Raw genomic sequence first — 25,899 nt, 5'->3', positions numbered from 1 at the left:
GGATTGGAAGACTGAAAAAGGACAATTAAAAGATTGGTATAAACTAGAAGAATGAATGCGACCGGCGCCGGGCTGGATTCAAAAAGGATTGAAGAGATGGAAGAGGCTGAAAAGGCTGAAGATGCTGGATGCTAGATGCTAGATGCTGATGATGAGAAAGTTACTTTGAGCGGGATACCAAGATCCTCTTATACTAGACGGGCGACCCAAGATTGTCGTTGGAAAGCTTGGTCCAGAAAGACCGGATGCCGCGGCTTGGATCACTTGGTACACCTGGGCAAGGCTTCTAACATCGAAAAGCATTTTGGATGTTTAGAAACTTGCATCTAACCACCAGTTGGCGACACTTCTCCGAGACGTGAAGAGCTGTTCACGGATCATCATCGAGAAGAGGCTGTGCAAGGCCCAAATCTGGAGCAGAGCAAAGTTACGATTGGCTGCTGGGGCAAACAACCAGAGGGGAGTAGAGTTGTTTGGAGAGATCTGATCAACAAGGTAATGCTCAATCATAGGCCTCGTTTTGCTGGAGTCCTCAATGCATCGCCTTTGATGGACCACTAGAGGAGGATCAATGGGGATCACAGGGGTTGCTGCAGTGCCGGGGTTTGCCCCTCCCAAGATCTGAGGCTCTGCGTGTTTGGATCTTGGCCATGTCACGACTCGATGGACCCACCAAGTCGACTTCGATTGGTGCTTCACATTTCTGGCGCTGTTGGGGTTGGAGCAAGTGATAAGATTGTGTCAGTTGCTCTCAGAGGTGTCAACGAGGATGAACGGTAGTCCAGGGATGTGGTAGATCCTCAAACGCCTTAAACTTCACGCTTGTTCAGCATAGGCCAATTGTCCGCGCGACAGAAACAATTCTGAATTAAGATCTGGTGAATGGATCGTAGGATCCGCTCCAGGAAGAAGCTTTGTGGGGCGTTTCTTCGCCGAAGCTGCCAGAACGGGACTTGGACCTCTCGCATCAACTCGGAACAGCTTGGCATCAACAGAGTGTAGCACAACCCTACACAGCCACTCGCCGTCGACGTAGGTATGTTTGACGAACTCGTCTGTATGCTGAGGTCAACTGAAGTCTTCAGCCAAGGTGCGACGGCTTGCCCAGCTCACTCAGCACGGTGATATCTTGCAATGACAGCGGCGCTGCGTCTCTAAGAGGAGCTGGGATCCGTTGTCTTCCATCTGGAGCGCTGGCTTCGGCCATTTGGCGGGAGGAAAAGATCCGCTTATGCATTGAATAGGGATCAATCACCCACAACCAAGGAAGAGTAATCCGATGTTCTGATTGTGTCCCCAAAATACGAACTTTGAGGCGTCGTGTCCGAGGCTGTGGAGTTTCAAGATGAGGAGTTGTCGTCTCCCGAGGGTGCAGGGGCCTCTGAGCGCTAGGTAAGCAAAACGGCACTCACGTGACGGGTATCCCACCAAATTTCCATTGCTTCTTGGGACCAAGAATCAGACAACTTTGATAAGCTTGGGCTCCGAAAGACACGAAGCTTATTTCCCGCCAGCACTATGAAGCACAAACCTGTTTGCAGATCGCCAAGCATCTATCCGTCACTGCTGGAATTATCACGAAGTATACGAGACTGATTACGATTCGGAGCTTCTTTCTTCCATCTCTGTCGCGCAGATCACCTCTTTCAGCGTTCAGCTTTTGACTTGATGCGCATAATCTCCTAGAGACTCAAGCGTGTCTCAATCTTACTTCTTACACAAATCTTCTTCTTCCGTCGTGCATCTCCGATACAAGTCCCTGGATCAGATCCGGTCGACCAGTCTCCGCTGTTGAGTCTAGAGCGTATGGTGGGTGTGAGCCCAGGCTCTCATATCATGCGATATCTTAGGAGGTCTGGAGCGGTGTTCTCAAATAGCCACGCCTCCATTTTCATCATCCGGGAGCCTCGTCGTCTAGATTCTTTTCTCTTTTTCTCCACATTTTGTGCCTCCTCGCCAAAGCCAAGCTGAACGGCAAGGCACCTTGGCGATGTTACAAGCCATCATTGGGAATCAAGTGATATAGACCCGCAAGAACCCCACAAATGATACAAAACCTGGCGCAGCTTAGGCAAGGCAGGTCCATCCGTATATGCAAGAGATGTGTTAATCAGCAGCCAGTTCTATGACAAGAGTTGTCAGTGGAGGCTTGAAGTCAAGGAGACACGGAAAGAGATCTGACACCGAATAGCATTCAACTATCCAATGCCCCATGACGATGTCCAGTGTGTTGCATGCCAGCGGAGGACATGCCAAATGCCCTTTTCGGACGCCTTCATCGTCTTGTAGAAATGGTTGGAGGAAAGCTATCCTCACGTGATCTCTTGCTTCCAACCTCAACGCCACGTTCAGGGATCAGAAATATGGCAGTCTTTGCCATCCCTGCAGTAAGTATATTGGATCTTATATAGGAACCTCCTGATGCTTTCGCCAGACCCAAGGGCTCTGACCGCCATTTACCTTCGTAACAGGATCGAATCATGGAGTGCGAACGCCAACATTCCGCAGCATCGGGACAGGAATGAGCTGGCCCTTCCAGGCCTTCCAGGGACTTTGCGGACCTTCGAGAAGCAATTCAGCCGTTCGACGATGTTGATCGCCTCACGGTAACCGGATTCGATCTGAGAGCGGCAGGCTCTCCGAACTTAAGCTCAAATGCTCTCGCCAATAATACGTTCGAACAGCCAGGAGCGCCATCTGATTAATCGCGGCAACTCGAATGCCAGCTCTCCACTCGCAGCATTAATACATTATAGCCTCATCAAGCGACTATGCACGGTCATGGGCCGGGTTGACCCTTCCGTCCATCGCGCATCGCCCCTCCAAAAGCAAGAGACGAAGGCGCGCCTGACGCAACTAACCGCGAGGTGGTGCAGCCTCGGAGGTCGAGCTGAGCTGAACGTCCCTTCGCTAGACCGATTTCCAGCCATTTTGCGACCAATCGACGCCCCTGGGCGCTAAGCGAGACCCACTACTCCTGAAAAGACGCTCACCTCAGCTGAACCAACATCGAACCCTCACCAGACCCCAGGACCCCAAGACGCCTTCATCAAACCTGCCCCAAGTTGCCCCTCACCAACGATCTGTGACAGCTGTCCGCACGGCATCTGCATCTGCATCTGCATCTCCGATGCTCGCCCCCCCCTTATCCACACCCAACGGCCGGCCAAGGTGCGCACATGGCGTGCTGTCTGCCCTGTTCGCCTGGACGAGCAATTTGCACCCAACCCCAACCCCGGGACCTCGCCGCACCGTCGGCTCTTTGCGCGTCAAATCCCAGCTTACGCGGTGTACGTACAACGACAACATCAGCGCAGCTCCATCCACCGCCCACGACGGTCCCATTGGCGCACATACGGCGGCGCGGGAGAAGGTAAACATAGAGCGGACAGCAGTCAGATAGGCTAATTAACGGCAACTCTGTTGCACAGTGGCCTTGTGGTGAAACTCGAGCGCGAGAGGGGAGCTGTCCCGTACGAGCGCGGTACGATGCGGGCGTAAGAGAGGATGCACCGAAGCGGGAGATCGACGTTTCGCTCTGAGCTGACTTGAGAATCTAGCCTTGCATCAATAAATGCTGACCCAGCCCTACAGAGTAGACCACACTACACCCCTTCGGTGCGTCGTGTGACTTTTGCACGCCGGCTACTGGCCAAGTCTCAGCGCCTCTGGCGATATTTAGTAACATTTAGTAACTCCTGATCTTGGGAGGGGGAGGGGTTCATCAAGGAAAATTGCTGGCGCTCCGAGTTTGAGTGTGCCGTCACCTCACACATGCAAGATGCAACGAGGCTTCCGAAGGCGCATGGCATGGTATTTGCCTCCTGCCATGGTCTTGTGGGCAACAATGCCTGCTTGGCTGAACGCAGAAAACCGCCGGCAAGAAATCAAGACAATTTGAGACAAAGCAAAGAAATGAGCTTGGGTGTAATCCCGAACAGGGGTGGAGCCTCCACCTTCCTTGTCTCTGGCAGTCACTCACTCACTTATCGAGGTAGGCATGCCGAACGCAACGCAACGCAATGCGAAGGTCCTGCCTGGCCCTGACATGAAATGACCTAAACGACGCCCGCCAAGAGCTCCAGTTGCCATATCCACCCCATGCGCGTCAGATCACGGCTGACAATTACTTTTATCACTCCTCTCCGTCGAGTGTCACAGACCCCTCCATGGCCCTATAACCAAACTCGGCAGTCGTATCGTGCGTGCCTCGAAAAGTAGAATCTACATAAGCCTCCCTTCCCGCCCTCCTAGATCACACCTCCCTCCCTTCCCCCTCGCCACATTTGTTTTACCTACCAACCTTCCTTCATTCCTCCACCCCCAACCCCCAAAATGCCTGTCCTTTCCGCACCTACCGGCTCCAGCAGCCTGCCTGGCCTGGACCTCCCCTATGCATTCCTCGGCGGCTCCCTCCTCCTCGTCCTCGGAGTATTAATATCACGAAAGTCCAAATCCAAATCCAAATCCTCCCCAAGAAACATGTCACACCCACCAGTCTCGGAGAAACCATCACCTCAAAGCCAGGAACCATATATTTCTAATGCGTCGGCCCCGCTGACTTTCCCCCAACATCACCACCCTCGCCCCCCACCACCATTGCCATTCACACCCCCAACACTCTCGACAACCATCTTTCCCGCCCCCATCGAATACGCTCCCGGTTCTGACTCGCAAACCTCTTCGCCGGGCGGAGGAGGAGGACTAAACCAATCTTACTACGACTCGCCCACGACGCTGGAATTCGAGTACCCGTTCGACTCGACCCCTTCCTCCTCCGAGCCCGCGGTCCTCTCCAAGCCCAATTCAGAAACCGGAACCGACGACCCCCTCCCCCGCCGCCGCTCCTACACGAAAACCCATTCCACCTCCTCGACCTCCTCGACGCTGTCTACAGGATCCGTCACCATCACGGGCGAAGTGATCCAAGCCGAGGGCTGGCGCCGCCACACCCGCGTCTTCGGCGGCGGCGTCTGTAAAGCGTGTGAGGAGAGCGAGAAAAAGATGAGCGCTTGACTACAGGAACGGGGACTGAAGGAGCCGCCGAGCATTGAGGTAGTGCCTTGGAAGCCTCCAGAAGAGACGGGGGAGGGGGGGTAGGGTGTGTCACGTGAGGATGCACTTTTGGGATTTGGGGAGAGAGATGATTGGGTGGAGAGGGAGGGAGCGCAGGGGAAGTGAGAGGGAATGAGCGAGTGTACGAATAGTTGAAGCAAGCAAGCATTTTTGACTCGTTAGAAGGGGGCCAACCGACTGGGTGGGAAAGTTTCGGTTTCGAAGGGGGCGGCGCCGCGAGGCGAAGGCGAAGAATTACGCGTACGAGGAAACCATGGAATTTTGCGTTAGGAGCAGGATAGGATCGGATAGGGTTGATATTGGCTGGAGTTAGACGCATCGGATGGACTACTGCTTAAAAAAGACTTTACTGTTCATAATTGCATCGGAGTTTGGTCACATAATCGGTTACCATGTATTACAGAGCATCTCATAATGGACGGAACTGTTCGAAAATAGGACTTTAGCTTATTATAAGATGCAAAACACTGCAAAGGGTGTGGACTACATTTGTCATGGCAAAATCTGTAAGGCCATGTTCCTTTCGTAGTCCCTCGTCCTTCATCCATCATGTATGTACATCTCCTCGTAATTTACACAGAAGCCTATCAAAATATTCTGCTAAAACTAAATGCAAGTGCATCCGTCCATCGCCAGCAGCAAAGCACGCTCAATAAGATTCCAAAAAAGCAACTGTTGCCCCGTGCTTATTTGCGTCTTTCATCAGGCCACCATCAGCCCCTAAGGCAAGAAAATATTTGAACGAGTGTGGTTATTCAATAGCACTGACGTTTCGTTCTAAACCGGCGAACCTTTGATTCCTCATCGCCGCGTCCTGACTCTCCACAAACTTCACCCAGCCTTCTGGGTCTTGCTCCTTGAGCGTCTGCCTCAGTTCGCTTGCTTCATTCCTCAGCTCTCGCATGATTGATTCTTCACCCTCGTTCAAGATTCTATTCTTGATTTCTTCACCGCTTGTTCCATAGACCATTGCTCTCAGCAATTGGAGATGCACAGGCTGATCATGGGCACCTGGTGTCCCGGTAATGCCGTTTTCGATATCAGGCTTCGTTATGTCTCGTCGGAATTGCTGCCCGAATCGGTGCATAAGACCCTCTTCTTGAGACAGGGCACGAGAGGCAAGCGATACGTCAGAATTGTGCCTCGATAGCATCGGACGAAGACCCTCCTCGTCATCAGACGGAGCTGTCTCAGCGAGGACTGGTTCGGTATCAGAGATATGAGACTCAGCACCTCCGTTGAGCTCGAAGCTTTCTGATGGGCTGGCCGGACCCATATCCGGAAGAGGCGGCGAGGTCACCGAGGATGGGAGGCGTGTCTCTGGGAACTCGTCTTCGAATCGTTTGATCATACCCTCAAGGGTTCTGTCGAGGAATAGGAGGCGTTCTGAAGCGATGTTAGCATCATTGGTTAGGGATTTCTCGGCAACACGCTTACGGTAGTTGTTTCCATCACCGGTCCTCGATTCCTTTAGCAAGGCAGGTTGAAGACGGGCTCGTATCTTGCGCGCGCTTCCAAGCAAGTTCTTTGACATATCTTTGGCTTTGCCACCACGGACATGGGGCGACTTCGGGGTCGCCGATCCGCTGCCTGGCTCCGACAAATCGGAGAAGGTACGATCTGCCGATGGTCTCCTTGAATCATGGGCTCTATTTCGCAAGCAGATACCCAAAGCCTTGACTACACCTGTTCCACCGATAACATAATCCTCGTCTGGGGCAGCCTCATCTTCATCGTGGTTCTCGTGGAAGCCTTCGACATGTCCTACGAGGTGCAATAACACATCCGGCACGGCAACTTCCTTCTCTCCCCCGTGAGGTTCTGATACTGTTGCAGATGCTTGACTGATCTCGGCCACCGGACCGCGCTCCATGTTCCATAGGCAGTAGGCGACGACTTGTTTTGCCAATGCCTTCACAACTTCGCTTGATTCAGGAGAAGGCACTTCAATATCGATGCATATGATCGACTGTGAAACTCGAACGGCTGCCATGAGCGAGGCATACAGAGCGCAAGCCTCTTCTTGATTGGCTTCATCCCGTGCGTCTGCCAAAGTCGCAAGTTTGGGATTTTCCATCATGCTCACATGAGCCAAGTTCGGGCTCTCCGGTAAGATTTCCGCGAGCGCAATGGCTTGCTCTGGAGTCATGGATACATCGGTGAGGTGTATACGCTTAAGCGTTGGCAGCTTCGGAAGGTACCTGAAGTTTCGTCAGCAACCCCGTCTCACATCTCAATTCTTCCAAAGAACATAATGAAATTATTGGGCCGGCATGCAAGTGCCATTTTTGAGAAGACGGCTTTGCCGTGCGACCCCAGGGCTGAAGTGTGTGGGCTGAGATCCCAAAAAGGAGGTATGTCAGCCTGAAGGCGCGGCGGTTTTGAGCCTCATCAGCCAGCCGCGACGCCTACCCGATCCGGTATGTCCTCGTATTTACATACTTCTGGGGCTGACAACACAATAAGACGCAACGTACCTTCGGAGTAATGAGAGCGCACTAGGCTCGGAATCAAACAAGTCATGATTCTGCGACAAATCGATAAACCGAAAATTGTTCAGCTTCGCCAGAGCCGGAAAAAGCGCCGATAAAGATTCCGGTGTGAGATTGCAGTCGGCAAGACTCAAAGCGTAAAGAGCATTGTCCTCTGTTAAGGCATCTGCAATCACGCCCAGCTGGTCCCTTAAGTCGTTCCCGCCAAGATCTAAACCCTCACACTTTCCGTCTCGGATGTAGCGAGCAACATGTTGCATTCCTTCGGGGGTAATTTTGTTTCCCGCAATTCCGAGACGTCGTAAACCAGACTTGATGACTCCATCGATTAGATCGCCCAATTGTTCAGTGGTCATGCCACATTCGGCGATGTTCAGCAACTCGAATTCTCGACCAGCTAGCCGCTCGCCGATGGCTTTACTCAAAACGCATGAAACCTCTGGATGAGTAGTGCTTGAGGCGCTTACAGTACGGGTGAGATGGCTAGGCCCGTGAGACGATGTCCCGGCCGGGGGCTGGGGGAATGGAACTTTCGATAAATCCATCGATTTGAGTGACCGACACATGGCGATGAATGTGCAAATGTAGCGCCAGCCATCTTTCCCAATCTTGCCATTGTTTTTGAAGACGACCCGCTCTACAAAGCCACCTTGAGGGCACTCACCCCATTTCCCCTTCTTGACTTTCTTCCTCTCCCACTCGGGACATTTTGCGGCGAGAAGACCGGCGAGGATGACACGGACGCCTTCATCAGTGAGTCCACAGTTCTCCATTACCAATTCTTTCACAGGAACAACTGCCAAGTAGTCGCCCAAGGTAATGAGATCTGGGAGCTGAAGCCAGTATCCGGTAAGATCCAGCTTGGCCACGACTCCGGGAGGACCGAGATTCGTTGGAGCAGCGCCGAGTTGCTCAGTGATCTTTTTTAATATTGGCGTTTCTCGCAGCTGGCAGCATCGTCTGTATATTCGAACTGGATCCGTGGTAGGTGAGGCTTGGGTCTTAGGAGTCGCCGTTCCCGGTGGCGTACTACCTACAGAGCTATCACTGCCATCCCTGACCAGCTCAACAGGTACTGTCCCGTTCGCCTCAGCCAACTTCCGCTTCTTTTCTTTCCTGGCCTTCCTCTCTTCTTCACTACGTTTCTTTTTCTCTCTCTTCTTGGTAGTATCTTTATCACCGGCAACATTCTCGTCTTTGACCTCTTCTGTCTTTTCCGATGCCTCTTTTGCAGGTTCTTTGGGGACGAATTCTCCAGTAGCTTTTATGACACCGTCGACTTCCTTCTCCTCTTTGACAGCTTCTGGATTTTTCAATGCCTCAGCCTCGCCTTTTTCAGTCATTCGTTTTCGTTCTTTCCGTTCTTTCTTCTTCTCCTCACTAACATCGTCTTCATTGTACCGAGGACCACTTGCAATTTCGACGTCGACACAGAATGCAACCCTCCGCAGCTTCGATTGATCAAGCTCAGAGATGTGACATCTTTCCCGGTTTGGATCCACATTCAGCACCATTCGCTGGCACAGTCCATGTTGCATTCCTTTGTGAGGAGCCGACAACTGACCCCCAGATGAGGATAACCTTCGAAAAGCACTTTGTAAAAAGCTGGGCTGTCCGGTCTTGACCGGAGCTGGGGTATATGGGACATCGCCGGAAACCTTCACAGCATGTGGCAATATGGCATTCTTCGGGGCACTAGGGCCAGTGGGAATCGGCGACTCTGGTATAGTAGGAGGTGTCGATATTGTAGGGCTGCCATTTTGCGCTTGAGCTGGGTGTGGTGATGACGAGAACTTGGAGGAGATGCTCGACAACCACGAATTCCTTCTTGGGGTACTCGGGGACGGCGATCCGGACCTCGACAAGCTCCCATTCAATGTTATTGTCTTTTCCGTTGAATTACTTCTCGAAAAGTTGGGTCGACCGGGTATAGGTTTTGGAGATGGAGAAGGCTCGTCTGCGTGATGTCCATTGCCATTGTGTACTATCTTTGACTCCTCGAGGGAGGGAGGTGAACCATGATGAACAGTATGAGCTTTCGAGAGATGGTCTATAGAAAGAGAAGTTAGATTAGCATTCTTCATGGCGAAAACATGTGCAATATATCGCTACACTGCCCTTGAAGCGATGTGTCGAAACAGAGTCCCAGGGCTGATCATTCACATACCCTTTGAATTGAGGCTGTTGCTGGTGTGTTTGCTCATCCAACTAACGTCAACACCGTGAACACTCTCCATCGCGTTCGGCCGCACTGAATGAACCGGAAGGAGAGGTGAGATTTATCGCCGCCCGCTGGCTTTGGAATCGTCGTAGATGGCGGAAATAGGCTGAGATAAGCAGCTCACTGCAGCGGCTGTTGAAGCATACTGCGCCACGTCTGCGAATGCGCGAAGTGGTGAGGCTTGTTAGTAATCTTGTAGAATTATTCACGATTTGAAAGAATCGCAAAGGTACGGGGTCATGGGCTGCTTCGGACGAGGAAGGCACGGAAGGGAGGGATCTGCTGAAGCACGCGGGTTGTGGTGCGGTGCGGTGCGGTGCTCAACCGCATCTCGCTCGTCATATGTAATCGCTGAACCGGATTGCCGGAGTTGATTCGCTCAGGCTTGCTCACTCACTCCTCACGTCTCGGGACTTGATAAATCATAAAACTGATTTTGGCTGTTGCAGTGGGCCCACAGGATCGCATCGTGCTGGGTCAGTCTCTGGCTCTGGCTCCATTGTATTCCCAGTTGGGGTGGTACGTTCATCATTAGTACCTAAACTAGCCTATGGCTGGCCTTCTTGAAGTCCTGGTGGTCTGTTCGGCCGCCAGATCCCCTGTACCGTGTCACTGAATAATCAAGCATTGTTAGGTAACCAAGAGCGAAAACATCAACCTCACATAGTCACGAACTGGGTCAAGATAATGTCTCAGAAGTCATGCCATTCAGGTTTTTCCTGCCGTATCAACTCCTCATAATGCCCTAAGCAAAGAGCGATACCCGAAGTACAAGATGCAAGAAAGACAAAAGCTTATTCCTTGAGCTCGGCAATCTTGGCCTTGACTCTCTCCATCTTCTCGTCCTTCGTCAACTTGCGGCCACGGAACTTGAGCGACTCCTTCTTGTGCTCCTCCTTGGTCTTCTTCTCACCAGCCTCATCGACCTTCTTGAAGGGGTCCTCTCGGATTTGCTTGTGGGCCTCCTGGTACAACTCCTCCAATCCATCGGCCTCAATCTCATCATCGATGTAGCCTTGGAATTGAGACTTGTATCGCTCTTCATCATCATCGGCAAGGGTCTCCATGTACTCAGCAACGTGACCACCGAAGATGTACTTGCGCAGGGTGTCGGCATCGAGCTCCTTCGTCTCAATGTCGAAGCCTGGGAAGCGGTTCTCGGAGTGGGGAATGAGAATGCCACCGTCGGAAGCACCCTTCATGGCACCGAAGATACGGGCACCAGTGGAAGTGCGGTGAAGGCCGACATCGAGGAAGGCCTTGAAAGGTCGTCGCTCACCTTCCTCAGAAGCCTCAGTAAGCTTGTACTCTCCATCAGCCTCCTCAACACCTTGGAAGTCCTCATCCATGCCGAGCTTCTTGAGAACGCGGCGCGCGATCAGAAGACCAGTGCAGTATGCGGCGGCCCAGTTGGTAAGACCGTGTTCGATGCCATAGGCCTTGAGTTCGTGGGAGTAGGCAGCGCAGAAGACCTTGTCACCAGTGATCTCGGAGGTTACGATTTGCATAACAATGTCACGGTTGGTGAAGCGGACGACGAGACGGTACTTCGGCGCATTGTACTTGTTCTTGGCTTGGGTGATGAGGCGCTTGCGAGCATAGTAATCGGTCTTTCCGACACGACGGCGCTTGTACTTGGTTTGGTAGCGGCTGTTGAAGTCAGCTTTGCACGAAGATTGAAGACGAGGATCACAGATGCTTACCTGTAGTACGCCGAGTTCTTGACCAGCTTGGTGAAAGGCTGCAACAATCAATTAGCCCATGTCCTCGAATCCGCAGTTGGCATTTCAGATCAACGTCCGAACATTCTGCAGGGACTCTCAAGCTCTCTTTGGCATTTCTGCTCTTCCGAGGAACTTCGGGTTCTCATAGACATCGTCTGCAGAGGCGCAGATAATGCGATTGTAAATCAACTTACCATCTTGGCAGATTGGCCGCACTATTGCTGGAGAATGAAGTTGTCGTGGTATTGAGAATCGAAGGAAGAAATTCGAGATTCGGAACTGTGTTTGTGTGCGGCTCGCTTAGAAAAGTGCGGCCGAGCCCGCCAGCTTCAAAATTTACAGAGGAGGGGCACGATTCCAATGAAGTCGAAGTCCAAAAAGACCACCTCATGACCATGTATCACAAACCTGACCTCTATTATAATAATAATTCGACAAATGAAACAAACATCTGTCGGTCTGAACCCACGAATATACCACATTCAACCAGACTCCCCCACGATTAAGATGGATCTAGAAATTTTGGTCATGTGATCCTTCTAACTTTTAATTCGGTAGAAGCTCGGCGGAATTGGCTAAGGTTGGTGTTGAACCTCGGCTTCTCTGGATTACTCTCTCCTTCTTGAACAATAATCATCATAATTCACTCGAATTTCTGATGTCTCAAGAAGACTACCCAGTGGATTTTGTTTTAGACAGCATAGACTCGATAATGCCACCCTCAAAACAGCCCAAAGTCCTGTCAGTATTACCTCGCAAAAGTCGAGAGATTTCACTAACAAATGGATTGGTAGACTCTTTGATATTGGAGGCGTTTGTGTAAGTATAAGCTTTGCTATTACTACGTTTGCTTCGTTTCGAGCCACGTTAGCTACTTTTGATATTTCAGAGAATTTTGTTTAATTAGTCCATTGCAGTTTCGAACTTTCTATCTACCCCGCACTGTCCCTAGTTTCATATTCAACCGATGAACAAACGGGAGAGACGCCTCCCTTTCTCGGCTCTATGCTGTGAGATTATCTGTGCTTTATGTACTGCATTTCTCATATCTTATAACTGTCTGGAGCCTCGTACCGAAGTTCATTCATATTTACGAGTTAGCTAGCTAGCACTACCTCGTTTAAACCTCTTCTCTTGCCCATCCATCCCGTATTCCTTTTTCTCTCATTTCTGCACTATCTACACGTCCTCATCGCATCATCACAGGTATTTTTCTATCTCTTGCTGACAAACTTCAGGTCGTCTCTCCCTTTCAAGCAATCCTCGATTACGAACTATCTCTTGATATCCCACCAGGCTGGGTGAACCACTGCATCTCGCGCAGCGCTCCCCATGGCTTCTGGCACCGCCTCGAACGCGGTGAAATTCCTATGGACTCAGCTTGGTTCTCAGGCTTCACATCCGACCTACACAACAGCTCTCTCTGGCACTCCTTCTACACCACGGCCACTCAGAAAGACCCTTCCCTCCCCAAGACCATTCCACCGCTCCCAACACTAGACGGCGAACTACTCTTCTGGGAAATGATGCGGCAATCGCGGTCTCCAGACCCATGGATGTACCCCGCTCTCAAAGCTCTAAAATCCTCGGGAAAATATATCCTCGCCGCACTCTCCAACACAGTTATCTTCCCTCCCAACCACCCCTATTCAAACACCTCCTCTCCGGGTGACCCACGCAATTTCTTTGATGTATTCATCTCCAGCGCACACGTTGGACTGCGAAAGCCCGACCCAAAGATTTACGAGCTGGCGCTGAAGGAGTTGGATAAATTCGCGAGGGAGAAGCGAGGGTGGAAAGACGGGGTGAAGGCGGAGGAAGTGTTGTTTTTGGATGATATTGGAGAAAATTTGAAGGCGGGGAAGAAGTCGGGGTTTCAGACTATTAAAGTCAACTTAGGAAGAGCGTTCGAGGCTGTGGACCAGCTAGAGGAGATTACAGGGCTGAAGTTGGCTGGTGATCATCCACGGATTCCTGTGAAGCCTATGGTGAGGAAGAAGGTAGCGAAGTTATGATGCAACAATCCAAGGGCTGCTGGTGTTGATACGATGCTTAAATAATTGAAGGTCTTGTGAGAGACCTGCCAAGGAAGATTGAGATGATAGATTCTGATCAAATTGACCCCAAATCATTCAGCATTTGCTGTCACGTGCTTCACCGATATTCTCGCCATTAGATAGGCGACAAGGGCTGCCTCTGTGCACTCGATATAATCGAAAACCTTGGTTTTTGTGGTATCTTTCATGTGTTTCTCATCATTCACATGACACAAAGAATTTTTGAGTGGAATAGTTTTGATCATGTGATACTTAAATTCTCGTTGATGCCGCTAGCATTCCCAAACCAACTTCAATCCGTTTGGACCTCCTCGTTCCACCCTCTCATAGTCAGCCACACCCTCTAGCTCATTCTCAGACCATTGAAGCATTCTCACTAAGGGGCCTTCATTAGACCAACAAAACGTTCCGAGAATATGAAAACTTCGAGAAGCTTCAGGATCTATCGCCTTCACTCGTGTAGACTTGCTTACAAGCCAAATTCAGGTCTGGACCATCGAGTGCCCTCCATGGCTGTAGACGCCAATAAAACCATGCAGCTAATGTGACCGATGTTTGAAGGCAACAAAGATAAGTATGGAAAGGAAGCCGTACGTAAGCGGTGCCATCTTTCCCCTTCTCCTTCGACAAAAGCCATGGAAGGACGGCCTCCATCAACTTTGGCACCACTATTCGGACTTCTGTACGGAATTCTGTCCAAGGTCGTCCAGCATGTGGATCACATCTCCCTAAACTTGCTTACCCTCGTCAACAGTGACTATCAGCAATGGGCTCGATCAGCCCAATTCAACAGCATCTGCTTGGATTACAAGCCTTCTAGCTGGAGTCTGTTATAGTTACCCGATGACGAGGCAAAAGAGCGCAATTCAGACACAAAAACAAGCATGACGTCTCGACCAGCCATCGGAGCATGTACTCGACGTCTCACACATCTCGTTTGCGAAGCTTATGTCCATGGAGTCATGGAGGGAGAACTTGAGCAATCCAACAACTTGGTGTACAAAAATATTTATATTATCTGACTTCGTCCAACCTACGTTTATTGAGTAGAAGACTCACTATTTAGTGTCAGAACTAATGATAGCAGAGTTGGTTTGAAAGTTCTACGGAGTACAGAGATCGTAATCCATAATCATATGGGCGAAGGCCACTGACAGGGATCGAGACTCCATGTATTTTTCATCTTGACTGTTGTTATCGGAGTGGTTTGTTGCTGATCCGACTTGTTCAAATCATTGAAAGCTTGATTCTTTTACGGATGACACATTTCTGGAGTACCGTTAGTTCGCCGAAGACCCTGATTTAAGTCGTCTCCAAAGCATGACCATGTGCCTTCTGCTATCTGCATCTTGTGATTACAATGTTCGTCGAGTTCTTGGCGTCTCGAGCGAGCACGCTGTACAATTGATGCCATCAGCGGGTTGATTTCTCAGTTCAGCTGGCAGGTAATATCTCATCCATGGTGGGCTTAAGTCGCTGGCTCTAATCTCTCTCGTAACTGGGCGCTGCAAGTGCGTGAGGCGTGCGTCCAGACTATAAATACTTTGATGGGAAGGTTTTGCTTGCTCCAACTTCACTAGCCGAGGAAGAATTCTGCATTTTTAAAAGGACAAATTATTTGCCACTGGCCCCATTCAATCAGTCTGCCGGGTTCGCGAGTGCTCTGGCAATTGAAAAGGCATGGTCACATGATCGATGAATCCGCTCTCAATTTGCTCAAAAGGGGGTTGTCAAAAAAGAAAGAAAAAATTCAAAGTCGAAGGCAAAAATCAAAACTGAAGCAAGAATCAAAACGGCAAAACTCTTGAGTCCCAAAGGCGGCTTGAGAACTCGAGCGAAGAAAGACTCTAACGACTTTTTTCTTGTGTGGCAACATGCATGCTGGTTAGGCACCGCAATTTATACAACTTATGCCACATATAAGCGCAGCTCTTACGACCGTATGTTGCCGTCGCTTATTAGAATACACGAGAACCAACCCCAAAATCGGTAGTAAATCTGCGAGGGCGGAGTTTTGCCGATAGCTTCATTTTTGGCTACGGTGAGGCTTCACCAACCTTATGCCATCCACCGAGAAGATGGAGTGTAAGAGCAAGCGCATTAATTTCAAGACTGGTGAAGATCACAAAGTGAGCGCTGCCGCGATAGTACAATAATAAAACTCTACCAGGGGAGAGCAGGTTCTAGACGACATCGAGTTGCATTATTTACATGGCTGGGGATAGCCACCTTCCACCACGACACGTCCTTCCGAAATTCCAGAACCCGTCCAGCGTCTAGTTCTACAACATAGCCCTTCCAACCCCCAAAGCAGGATCAGGTGTCAACTCTAATCGCTGGAGACAATCCGCTTGAAGAGTGTGCTTTCGAACACCGCCGTCCAGACCGAAATTCCAGTATGCTTGTATTATCTGAGTCTTGTGACACTTTTTCTCCACTGAAACCTTCTCTTGCGCTCAGCACAACAAACTCAAACAGTTTCAAAGATGTATTTCTTTACAAAGAGTCAAATCTCCGCACTCGACTTGGGCAGTCTACCCAAGCCTTTCAATTGAGATCCACTGTCCAAGACTACACTGGGTCCTCCTCGAATATTATTCTGTGAGCGAAAATCTGCCATTTGGAGAAGATGTGGGACAGAAATGGCTACATGTCGCTGGGGACGATGCAAATTATACGTTACGGATTGTGCTTCTCACTGCTGCTCATCAGTTTGATATTCACACTGGAGATATCACGTCCCTGGGCCGAAGACCTGGTCTGGTAAACAGCTCTGTTTGGGTGTGTATGTAACGTCTAAAGAGAGAGGAGGAGGAGCGGGGAGCTCGAGACTAGGATACAGGGTGCCACGCTAGGGCCAGGTCATGTGACGCTGACGTCACAACAAGAGAAGATCTGCCATGCCAACGAAGAGTTGAAGGGCTCAAACACGTTGCGCTCAGGAACATACCGGATGTTGTGAGGAGTGGAGTGGCGATAGGAGAGACAAAAGAGAACTTGGTATTGGCAAGTTTGGATGATTTGGATATGGGATGGTGCGGCTGCCTCTTTATGCAGGAAACGGACTATGAAAGTTAGTTGTAGTATTGCTAGAATAGTCGTCTGCAGGTACAATCTTTGGGGAGCTTGCCCTGGTCTAACGTGCCTCTTTCCCAAAACCCTCGATTGCTGAACAAGATATTCGGAAGAGTTGAAATGCGATTAACTGCTGCATTGTGTCAGTCGCATCGAGAATATTATTATCTGGCATTCTAGCCTGGTTCTGACTTCACCAGCCTCGAAGTCCACTATCACTACTCAGTTGAAAAATGGAATATACTCGAGACGAGAAGTTTAACAAATAGTGCTAAGACAAAGCACATCGAAACGTCTAAACATTCATGTTACAACCCGTCTGTTTGAGAATGGGAAAGTTGGTGGCAGTAAGGTTGTAAATTGACTATCTGGAAGCACTATTCGACACAGCAAACTGGACACCTCAGAATCCTAAGATAGGAACCAGTTTGCAAAACAGCGCTTCACAAGCAACCTCACCGCCTTTTTCTCGCAGGTCTCACAACAACAATCTTCCCGCCAACAAAGCAACCACGATAACAATCCCCGTGCTCCATATTCCACTCGTTCTCTCAACACTCTGCAGCAGCGTAGGGCATGCTTGTATCTCAGCCTTGCGTGCAAGCAAAGCGTCTGACGAAAGGTAACCCGGCATCAGCCATCAGTGACCAATTTCATCGATCGACGAATTCAGATCCAGGTTGCTGGACGATAGATAGGGCAGCAAAGCTTACGCTTTCTGTCTGCTACCTATTTCAGGCAACCCGTTTCGGTCTTCAAAAATCTGTGTCCTTATCGAGGACATTCGAAAATCGATCAATCGTAGCCACCGCCGACTTGACTTGCAAAAGCAGTAGAAACACTCTTCTCGTCATCATCCAGGCGACGGCCGCTCAACAATGAACTACCTCCAAAGACACTGCCAGCATCGCCCGTCTTGTAGTCAGCAATGCGGCCACCGGACTCCACATATCGCTTAAGGCGATCGGATTGACTCAAGCTTGTCTGCTTCTGAGCATCAGCCAAACCAGCACCAAGGCTGACTCCACCCTGGCCAATGCCCTTTCCGTCAAGAACACTGTTGGTGATATCGGTAAGCTCACTGGCGGCAACAGATTCACCAGCGACACTTTCCGCAGCGCGACCTCTGCCCTTGGATCCATTGGTGCGACCGCGGGGATCCAGGCTAGGCCAAGTCTCAGGAGTGAAGTTGGAGAACATTTGTGGGTAAGCAGAGCCAAGACCAACACCACCGAGCGCAGAAGAGTGGACGGATGAAACATCATCGTTGATATAGCCCATCATAGAACCAACATCGCTGAAGTCCGGAACAGCCTTGCCATTGGTGCCGGTACGGCCGTTGAACGAGGCGTGAGACATTTGGTAGCGTTGAGGACCACGGTAAGTTGTCTTGGGGCGGCTGAATTGCAGAAGGGAGGTTTGCAGATTGGAAAGAGGACCCTCAACGAGACAATTGCGTTCCTTGAAGTGCAACAGCAAGTAATGCCAAAGGGGATGCTTTGACAAAACCTTGGGGTTGCCAAGGATAACCAGACCGTACTTAGCACGAGTTAAGGCGACATTGAGACGTCGAGGATCGCTCAAGAAACCGATTCCTTGATGATCGTTGGAGCGAACGCAAGAGAGTACGATGAAGTCCTTCTCACGACCCTGGAAAGCATCGACGGAAGCAACCTCAATCTCCTTGTAGTTCTCCTTCTTGAAAGTACCAGTGTTCTGCATGGAGCTGACCACATAGCTTCGTTGACCTTCGTACGGGGTAATGACTCCAATGTCTTGAGGTTGAACGCCAGCCTTGAAGAAACGGGTAACAATCTTCTCGACGTTGGAGGCTTCCGTGCGATTGAGATAAGATGTACCAGATGCGGATATTTCTTCGTTGCCAAGGTTGGACCAGAACATCATCGGTGTATCTCCAACGGGCCAGGGGAAGTCGACATCGCGGCGGAGACGCTGCTGCATGGTTACACCATTCTGAAGAGAGCCTTCGTAGAACATGTTTGACGGGAATTCCGAGAGACAAGGATGCATGCGGTATTGAACGTTGAGTCGAATGGGGGCGAGACCAAGTATGACAAGACGCTCGAAGAGGGACTGATTAAGACCAGCCTTCGCAGCTTTCTTGTTCATGATAACGGGCCCCAACTGTTGATGATCTCCAACCAGGACTACCTGCTTGCATCCCAGAACTAATGGAATCATGCATTCGGGCTCGGCGGATTGAGTCGATTCGTCGATGAGGACAGTTCGAAACTTCATCTTAGCCAAACGAGGATCGCCAGCACCAACACAAGTACAACAAATAACATCGGCGTTGGTGAGAATCTCGCGCTCAGCAGCCCGTGTCAAGACCTTAAACTTCTTCTCATCCTGACTGGATAACTCGCCAAGTTCGCTCTTTAATTGTGACAACTTCATGAGCTCCAGATTGCTGTCATTCATGCGGACTTGCTCATGCAAAGACAAGAAGCCAACAGAAGACTCGACATCCTCGCGAGACTTGGCGGTGAGGCGGACAACCTTCAAGCCGGTACGGTGGATGCGCTCGCAAAGCTGGTCAACAGCAACGTTAGAGGGCGCACAGACAAGAACTTGGCCACCATTGACTTTGGCAAGATGGTAGATAATAGTCGCAGAAGTGACTGTCTTTCCGGTTCCCGGGGGGCCTTGGATAAGACTGAGGGGCTTTTGCAAAACACTCTTGACGGCGTTGATCTGACTGCTGTTCAATTCTGGAAGTCCGGGGACACTGAATTTCTTTGGCATCTGGATCTTCATCGGAGCTGCAGCAACTTCATGTCCAAGAAGCTTGTGGAAGATGTAACCAGATACGCTCATCTCGTCAACGGCGAAGGTTTTCATGGCGAATTGCATGCGGTCATAGGAGGTGGCCTTCCAAACGTAATCGGCGGAGAAGTTGTGGGTGCATTCGGTGGGTACAGACTTGTCGCTGCCAACCTTTCGAAGTTCGATAGTAACTTCATCAGATTGGTTGTTAGGAATCTTGACAACGTATCCAACTCCCTCCCAGACAGGTCGTAGTTCTCCCTTGTACTTCAGGCGCATTTCATCTCCAACAGCCAACTTGACATCACCAAGCTCAATCTTTGGGAGAATGAAGCTTGCAAGATGCTTGTTGTTAAGGCCATAATCCCATCGAATAACGAGACCATCCTCAGACTGAGCTTCCTTAAGCTTGCGATCATAGTCGGCCTCGATCTTGACAAGAGGTCCGAAGACATTTTGATACTGGTACGCGTCGTCATATTTCAAAAGAACAGGAGCCGGTTCATCATCGATTCCAGCAGCCTTCTCGAGGTCTTGAATGGTAGCGTTGGCATTGTCCTTCCACATCTCCTCCAATTTAGCAATCATGGGTGGATTCATGTGTCGAGCGCGGAGCTGCTCGGCATCGGTAGGCATTGATACAAGCCAAGGGAGGAATGAGCGGTCTTCGATAAGTGGTTGCCATCTCGAGATATCCCAACTCATGTCCTTCGAGGAGGGAGTAGCAGCACAGGGTTGACGGCACAAGAGCACAACAACCGTGTCTGACTTAGCCGGAATGAATCCAAGTAGGAAAACATTCTTCGTACCACAGTTGTAGCATTCGAGGACCGTGTCTCCGAGGGTGGATTGCGGGTGGAGTTGAACCTCCTTGTGTCTAGCACGGACAAGATGGTTGACAATGTGAGAAGAGGTAGCATTGCCACGGGCACTGCAGAACCACTTGCTGCAACCAAGACATTTGACAACGCAGCTGGGAGAATGGATCCCGCAGTATCTTCACCAAACGTTAATTTGTGCCTTAAACATTCCCTTCACAAGACACCACTTACGCGCAGGCATGGGCAGGAAGCTCCTTCTCGTCTTCAACTCCCCTCAAGCCCAATGTCTTCATACCGTCCACCGGAATGCTTGCCAAACTCTCAGCGTCGTCATCGTCGAAGACTTCAGTCTCGTTGTCATCATCGTCATTTCTGCGCCTGCTCGGGCCCAAGCCACCCCGTCCTCCATACTGTCCGTAGAGCAAACTCTCATCCGGGTCAATATTCGAAAGATCATCGGCACCAGCGTTGATCGCAGCAGCAGAGTCGGAGATGAGGTGGTTTCCAAGGTGGGTAAATGCCCCCTCCATTGTTCGAGTTTTGCTCGACTCCTAGAAGTAAAATAGAATGATCAGTACAGAGTTTTCCGTACCAAGAAATAGCACCAATCTGTGCGGTGCCGTGAAAGGTGCAGCTTGCCGTTACAGGTCCGGTGGCACTGGGTACGGTGGCAGCTCACTTTTGTAGATTTTGTTATTTCTGAAGCAGCCTTGTGGCGCGCAAAGGAAGAGGGTTGGTCACAAAACGCGCAAAGTTCCCTCAAGTCATCATAGGCGCGACTTGGAGTACTGGCAACTTCTTGCACAGACTTTTGTGAATTTCGGAGACGGTGTTGGAGAGATGGGAACGTTTGGTGGGATGGAGGCTCTCGGAAAGGCATTTCGTGCAAGGGTCCATCATTTTTAGCGCGGCGCTAAAAAATTATATTATTCTTTGCATATGAGATCTTTCTTAGCCTGTGAAAACCACAACCACTGTCAAAATGATTGTGAGTCTCCCCTGTGTGTTGTGTTCCCTGGATGTTATCCCAGCTTGAAGGATGATTCCAGAGTGATCTGCTGTTGCGACAAACCTAGCGATTGCTCTTGAGGACGAGCGATACCAAAAAGTTTTCTTGGACCCCACTAATTGACCTTGCAGCGCAAACAAACTCGCCAACGGCGGGACTACCTCTATCGTCGAGCTCTGACCCTTCGAGATGCTGAGATTTCAGAGAAGAGAGCAAAGTTACGGGCTTCGTTGGCATCCGGAAAACCCCTCGACCCCGCGATTGCGAACGACAAGAAGTTGCGGGAGGACTACAAGTACGATGAATCAAGACCCGACCTGACAGTAAATGAAGAGCTGGATCTGGATGATGAATATGCTCAGCTCTCGGGCATAGTCGACCCCCGAGTCTTGGTTACAACCTCAAGGGATCCCTCAACACGACTTTCCTCGTTCGCAAAGGAGATTCGATTATTACTACCAACGTCGATACGACTGAACCGAGGAAATCTGATCCTGCCAAATCTGGTACAATCTGCTCAAGCATCAGGACTTTCAGACATAATCCTTCTCCATGAACATCGAGGTGTCCCGACAGCTCTGACCCTTTCGCATTTTCCACACGGTCCCACAGTCTCCTTCTCTCTCCACAATGTAGTCCTTCGCCATGATATCCCAAATAGCGCTCGAGGGACCGTCAGCGAATCCTATCCACATTTGATCTTCGATGGCTTTACTTCGAAATTGGGACTTCGGATCGTCAAGATACTGAAGCACATATTCCCGCCACGCGAAGCAATCACAAACAAAACCAAACTTGGAAGCAGAGTCGTCACGTTTAAGAATATCGAGGATAGCATCGAAGTACGGCACCACGTATTTGTGAAAACGGGATATCAGAGTGTTGAGTTGGCTGAGGTCGGACCACGAATGACGATGAGATGTTTCGAGATCAGAGGAGGGACATTGGAGAATAAGGATGGAGACGTTGAGTGGCGCCTGAACCAGTACACGAGAACAAGTCGAAAGAAGGATTATTTGTGAAGCTGGGAAAAGGTAATTGTCAATTGTTTGCTTAGCGCGGAGTTGGGGAAAGGTTGCATACCAAGGCGTCCGAAAACTCTTATGGAATATTTGCCAATGGATCCGGATTGCCCAGAGCTGAATCAGCGGCAGCAGATATGGCTTGAGAAATTCGAAGAATTCGAGGAGATCTACCAAGCCTCGCAAATCCTCTCTCACCCATGGCCACACCCAGATTGTGAGGGTTGTTCGGTAGGCCTCAGTGAAGATGCAGCATGCGGTCAGAGTTTGCAAGAGTGGGTGAGGCATATTTGAAGCTCTTGGCCACTGCAATCAAAACTATTGACATAGTTCCCAACTCAAGCTATTCTACCCAACCTTTTTCATTGTTGAGCTAGTGTGATATGCTGCTTCATCTTTACGTGTAGGTCTCGCAAGTCTACATAGGATGTTCTCTTCCTTTGAAAGCCAGCATATCATGAAACCTTCACAACCCATCCATTTCTGCTTCAAAAGATATCAAGGTTCCTCTAGTTCACTATTGCCTCTTTTTGTTTCTATTTTCGAAGAACATTACCCGAGCTAAACACTGCTTGAGGAGATCTCGCCAAGTCATATTGCGAATTGTTTGGCAAAGGATATAAAACGAGGCCTGGCTGGCGGTAAGCGGAGCCAGGAACAGGGATTGAACAACCAAGTTAAGTTGTAGAATCAGCCTCCAGGAAGATCACAACATCATCTGAATCAAAGCGCATAGCTCCCAGTCTTTCTTTTCTTTGTTACTGGGCTTCGCCCTCGCTTGTGGGACCTTGAGCTACGCACTCTCCAATCTGTAGTTGACATTGACGGTTTCACTTTGGCGTATCGCCAATTTCATACTTTCGTCTGATATACCGCGTGGTCTTGGGAAGCATATGAACTTGAAAGAAGTCATTATCACATAGAGTCGGTGCTAAGTAGGACAGAGAGCATGCTGAGGGAGGAGCAGATGTGATTGAACGGAGCCTCGGTTAACTTCAGGGGAAGACTTTGTCTAATTAACATCAATGGCAGCGGAAAGAGGCCAAAATTAACCCACGACTTGTAATACCACACCACGATACATCACCATCAAACAATTCAAGAAACCATCTCCTTGTAATATTTCATCAGGTGACTAGTGGAGCATGCGTGGGGAACCCTGTCAGCTCAGATCCACCTACGAAAACTCAGGGACCGAGATTGATGATGCAGCGCGCATGATTGGCCCTACATCGCGGTCCTCCTGCAACTGTGTACGGAACAGAGACAAACCATCCCACCCTACAACCTCGCATTACTTCTTTCTTTAAATTCACATTCCCCCCCAAACTGAATGTCTCATAGATGTCACCCGCCGGGCCCAAATGCACAGCATACGATAGTGACATTTGCGCCCAATAGCTGGTCACCGGGACGCTCACGACCTGTCTCACGAGGGGCTTCGAGAGCACCTTCCGCAGAGCCTGCAATCGCGTCATCGAAGTCCAACGGATACACGAACGGGAAGGCAGAGACCTCGCGGCGGGACGAGGAGGATTTCAGCGATTTGGATACGGAAGAGGTCGAGATGGGGGATCGAAGACCGCCCTTACATCGGCCAACGGATGGACGATCACATCAGCCCCTGTTGCACAAAGATGATGAGGAAAGAGGGAGGACGGGATACGATTCTCCTGATCCTCCAGAAAGACCACCGTTGTTTACGAGGAGGTCAACGATGAGGAGCCGGAGTCCAGATACGCAGGCCAGACTGGCGACGAGGAAGAAATACACCTACGCAGCGTTCTTCTTGGGGTTGAGCTTGATCAGTTTTGTGGTACAGACGGAGACGGCAGTTTACATTCAACATGAGTTGGGTTGGAATAAGGCGTATTGTATGCTGTGAGTGTCGTCCTCCCTACTGATGGAAACAACCCTCTAACATCTCCCAGATACTTCACTCACGGATCATGGTCATTTCTATGGCCCTTCCAACTCCTCATCTTGCGATTACAAAAGTGGAACATGCCCTGGGAGACATTCTGGCGACGACACGTCTACCTTGTCCGCACCACCGCGCAAATGGTAGAACTACAAGACCTGCACGTCCCTCGAAACCAACACTCGCCCATCCCCTATATGCTCCGAAAGACCGCCTTCATTGCCTGCGCTCTCACAATCGCCGGAGGATCATGGTACGTGGCGGTCAATATGACTTCACCGTCAGACTTGACCGCAATCTACAACTGCTCAGCCTTCTTCGCCTACGCCTTCAGCGTCCCTCTTCTAAAGGACAAAATCCGCTTCGACAAATCCTTCGCAGTAATCGTAGCCATAATCGGCGTCCTAGTCGTTGCGTACGGAGACGCCAAACCGACCAAGCACGGAGGAAAATCTGGAGGTTCAGTCGGAGGCGGGCCCCAAGACAAAGAAGCCATCGAAGCCAGTACACGAGTATTAGGGAACCTGATTATCGGAGTTGGCAGCGTGCTTTATGGGCTCTACGAAGTGCTTTACAAGAAGCTGGCGTGCCCTCCCGAGGGCTGCAGTCCAGGCCGAGGAATGGTCTTCGCAAATACATTCGGGTCACTCATCGGAATTTTTACAATAACAGTTCTCTGGATCCCGTTGCCAATTTTACACTGGACTGGACTCGAGGAATTCGAACTTCCATACGGCGAACAAGCGTGGCTACTGGCCGTCTCCGTCCTCGCAAATGCCGTCTTCTCGGGAAGCATGCTGATACTGATCAGTTTGACGAGCCCAGTATTGAGCAGCGTCGCAGCGCTGCTGACCATCTTCCTTGTCGCAATCGTAGACTGGCTCTGGACCGGCGTACCTTTGAGCCCGGCCGCAGTTGTGGGTGGGTTGTTGATTATTGCGGCATTTATATTGCTTACATGGAGCACGTATAGAGAGATGGCGGAAGATAGACGGAGGAGAGAGATAGACTTGAGCGAGTCGGACACGGATAAAGATGACGATTAATGGCGCGATGATAGACGGGGTGGCAATATGGTTGATGGATGGGTGTATATAGGTCAGGCGTTGGAAAGGGGGCATTTGCATCAGATGGGCGTTCTTAAGAGATTGGGAAATTAAGATAAAGGATTGCATTTGATGGTCACTACGTCTTCCCATTTCAACGCCCTATTCTCTTTTCTTGAAACGATATCGAGCTGGCAATAGCTCTCCGCCGCGCTTTCAGACCTCTCGTCCAAGATATCTCTCTGTGTACTGCCAGGCTGTAATCCTTCGTCCCTAGCATCTGCATCTTCCTCCTATCTCCCCTCCTTCCCTCTCCTCTTCTTTTGCCCTATTTCCTCATCACCTTCCCAAGCTTTCTCCAACATCTCGTCATTAAATGGCACCGCATTTTCATCAGCCAAATAATCCTCCGTAATATCTCCTAACTCCGACCTGGACCCTCATACCTTTCCTCCATTTTGCCGCTTCTCTTCCTCCTTCATCTTGACCCTGAGAGGGTATAGGTTCCTCGGCCTCACCAGCAAAGAAATCATCCCAATTGTACGACATGATGATCAATCTACCCTAAGATATAGATTTTTCAATAGAGAATGGAGTAGAGTGAGTCGGCAGGTTCATAGGGAGATGGCAGTCACAGTTTATATCTGG

The 25,899-nt window shown here is 50.2% G+C and overlaps 7 protein-coding genes across 7 annotated transcripts; 5 read left to right on the top strand and 2 right to left on the bottom strand.

Annotated features, from left to right (window-relative positions):
* Window positions 1-2,943: 2,943 nt before the first annotated feature.
* K444DRAFT_607638 (uncharacterized protein) lies at window positions 2,944-3,903 on the top strand. Its single transcript, XM_024879205.1, has one exon. The coding sequence runs from the start codon at window positions 3,131-3,133 to the stop codon at window positions 3,401-3,403; it is 273 nt and encodes a 90-aa protein (XP_024743103.1). The 5' UTR covers window positions 2,944-3,130; the 3' UTR covers window positions 3,404-3,903.
* A 288-nt stretch (window positions 3,904-4,191) lies between these two features.
* K444DRAFT_166036 (uncharacterized protein) lies at window positions 4,192-5,433 on the top strand. The gene is made up of 2 exons (XM_024870694.1): window positions 4,192-5,079; window positions 5,168-5,433. The coding sequence occupies exon 1, from the start codon at window positions 4,336-4,338 to the stop codon at window positions 5,014-5,016; it is 681 nt and encodes a 226-aa protein (XP_024743102.1). The 5' UTR covers window positions 4,192-4,335; the 3' UTR covers window positions 5,017-5,079; window positions 5,168-5,433.
* A 394-nt stretch (window positions 5,434-5,827) lies between these two features.
* K444DRAFT_624703 (RNI-like protein) lies at window positions 5,828-9,805 on the bottom strand (the record flags this gene model as incomplete). The annotated part of the gene is made up of 4 exons (XM_024882437.1): window positions 5,828-6,462; window positions 6,514-7,277; window positions 7,554-9,618; window positions 9,736-9,805. 4 exons carry the CDS (start codon window positions 9,803-9,805, stop codon window positions 5,828-5,830), a joined length of 3,534 nt encoding a protein of 1,177 aa, XP_024743101.1.
* A 631-nt stretch (window positions 9,806-10,436) lies between these two features.
* K444DRAFT_607636 (putative 60S ribosomal protein L5) lies at window positions 10,437-11,756 on the bottom strand. The gene has a single exon (XM_024879204.1). It carries the CDS (start codon window positions 11,295-11,297, stop codon window positions 10,584-10,586), a length of 714 nt encoding a protein of 237 aa, XP_024743100.1. The 5' UTR covers window positions 11,298-11,756; the 3' UTR covers window positions 10,437-10,583.
* Window positions 11,757-12,220: 464 nt separating this feature from the next.
* K444DRAFT_607634 (epoxide hydrolase) lies at window positions 12,221-13,637 on the top strand. Its single transcript, XM_024879203.1, has 3 exons — window positions 12,221-12,254; window positions 12,308-12,332; window positions 12,752-13,637. Exons 1-3 carry the CDS (start codon window positions 12,226-12,228, stop codon window positions 13,526-13,528), a joined length of 831 nt encoding a protein of 276 aa, XP_024743099.1. The 5' UTR covers window positions 12,221-12,225; the 3' UTR covers window positions 13,529-13,637.
* A 6,381-nt stretch (window positions 13,638-20,018) lies between these two features.
* Window positions 20,019-22,284, top strand: K444DRAFT_640126 (Brix-domain-containing protein; the record flags this gene model as incomplete). Its single annotated transcript, XM_024884460.1, has 2 exons — window positions 20,019-20,060; window positions 21,394-22,284. The coding sequence occupies 2 exons, from the start codon at window positions 20,019-20,021 to the stop codon at window positions 22,282-22,284; spliced, it is 933 nt and encodes a 310-aa protein (XP_024743098.1).
* Window positions 22,285-23,435: 1,151 nt separating this feature from the next.
* On the top strand, window positions 23,436-25,535 carry K444DRAFT_659398 (uncharacterized protein). Its single transcript, XM_024886346.1, has 2 exons — window positions 23,436-24,165; window positions 24,216-25,535. The coding sequence occupies exons 1-2, from the start codon at window positions 23,618-23,620 to the stop codon at window positions 25,249-25,251; spliced, it is 1,584 nt and encodes a 527-aa protein (XP_024743097.1). The 5' UTR covers window positions 23,436-23,617; the 3' UTR covers window positions 25,252-25,535.
* Window positions 25,536-25,899: the final 364 nt, after the last annotated feature.

Source organism: Hyaloscypha bicolor (genome assembly GCF_002865645.1).
Source record: "Hyaloscypha bicolor E unplaced genomic scaffold K444scaffold_15, whole genome shotgun sequence".
Classification (NCBI taxonomy): domain Eukaryota; kingdom Fungi; phylum Ascomycota; class Leotiomycetes; order Helotiales; family Hyaloscyphaceae; genus Hyaloscypha; species Hyaloscypha bicolor.
This window is presented reverse-complemented; position numbering and strand designations above follow the sequence as displayed.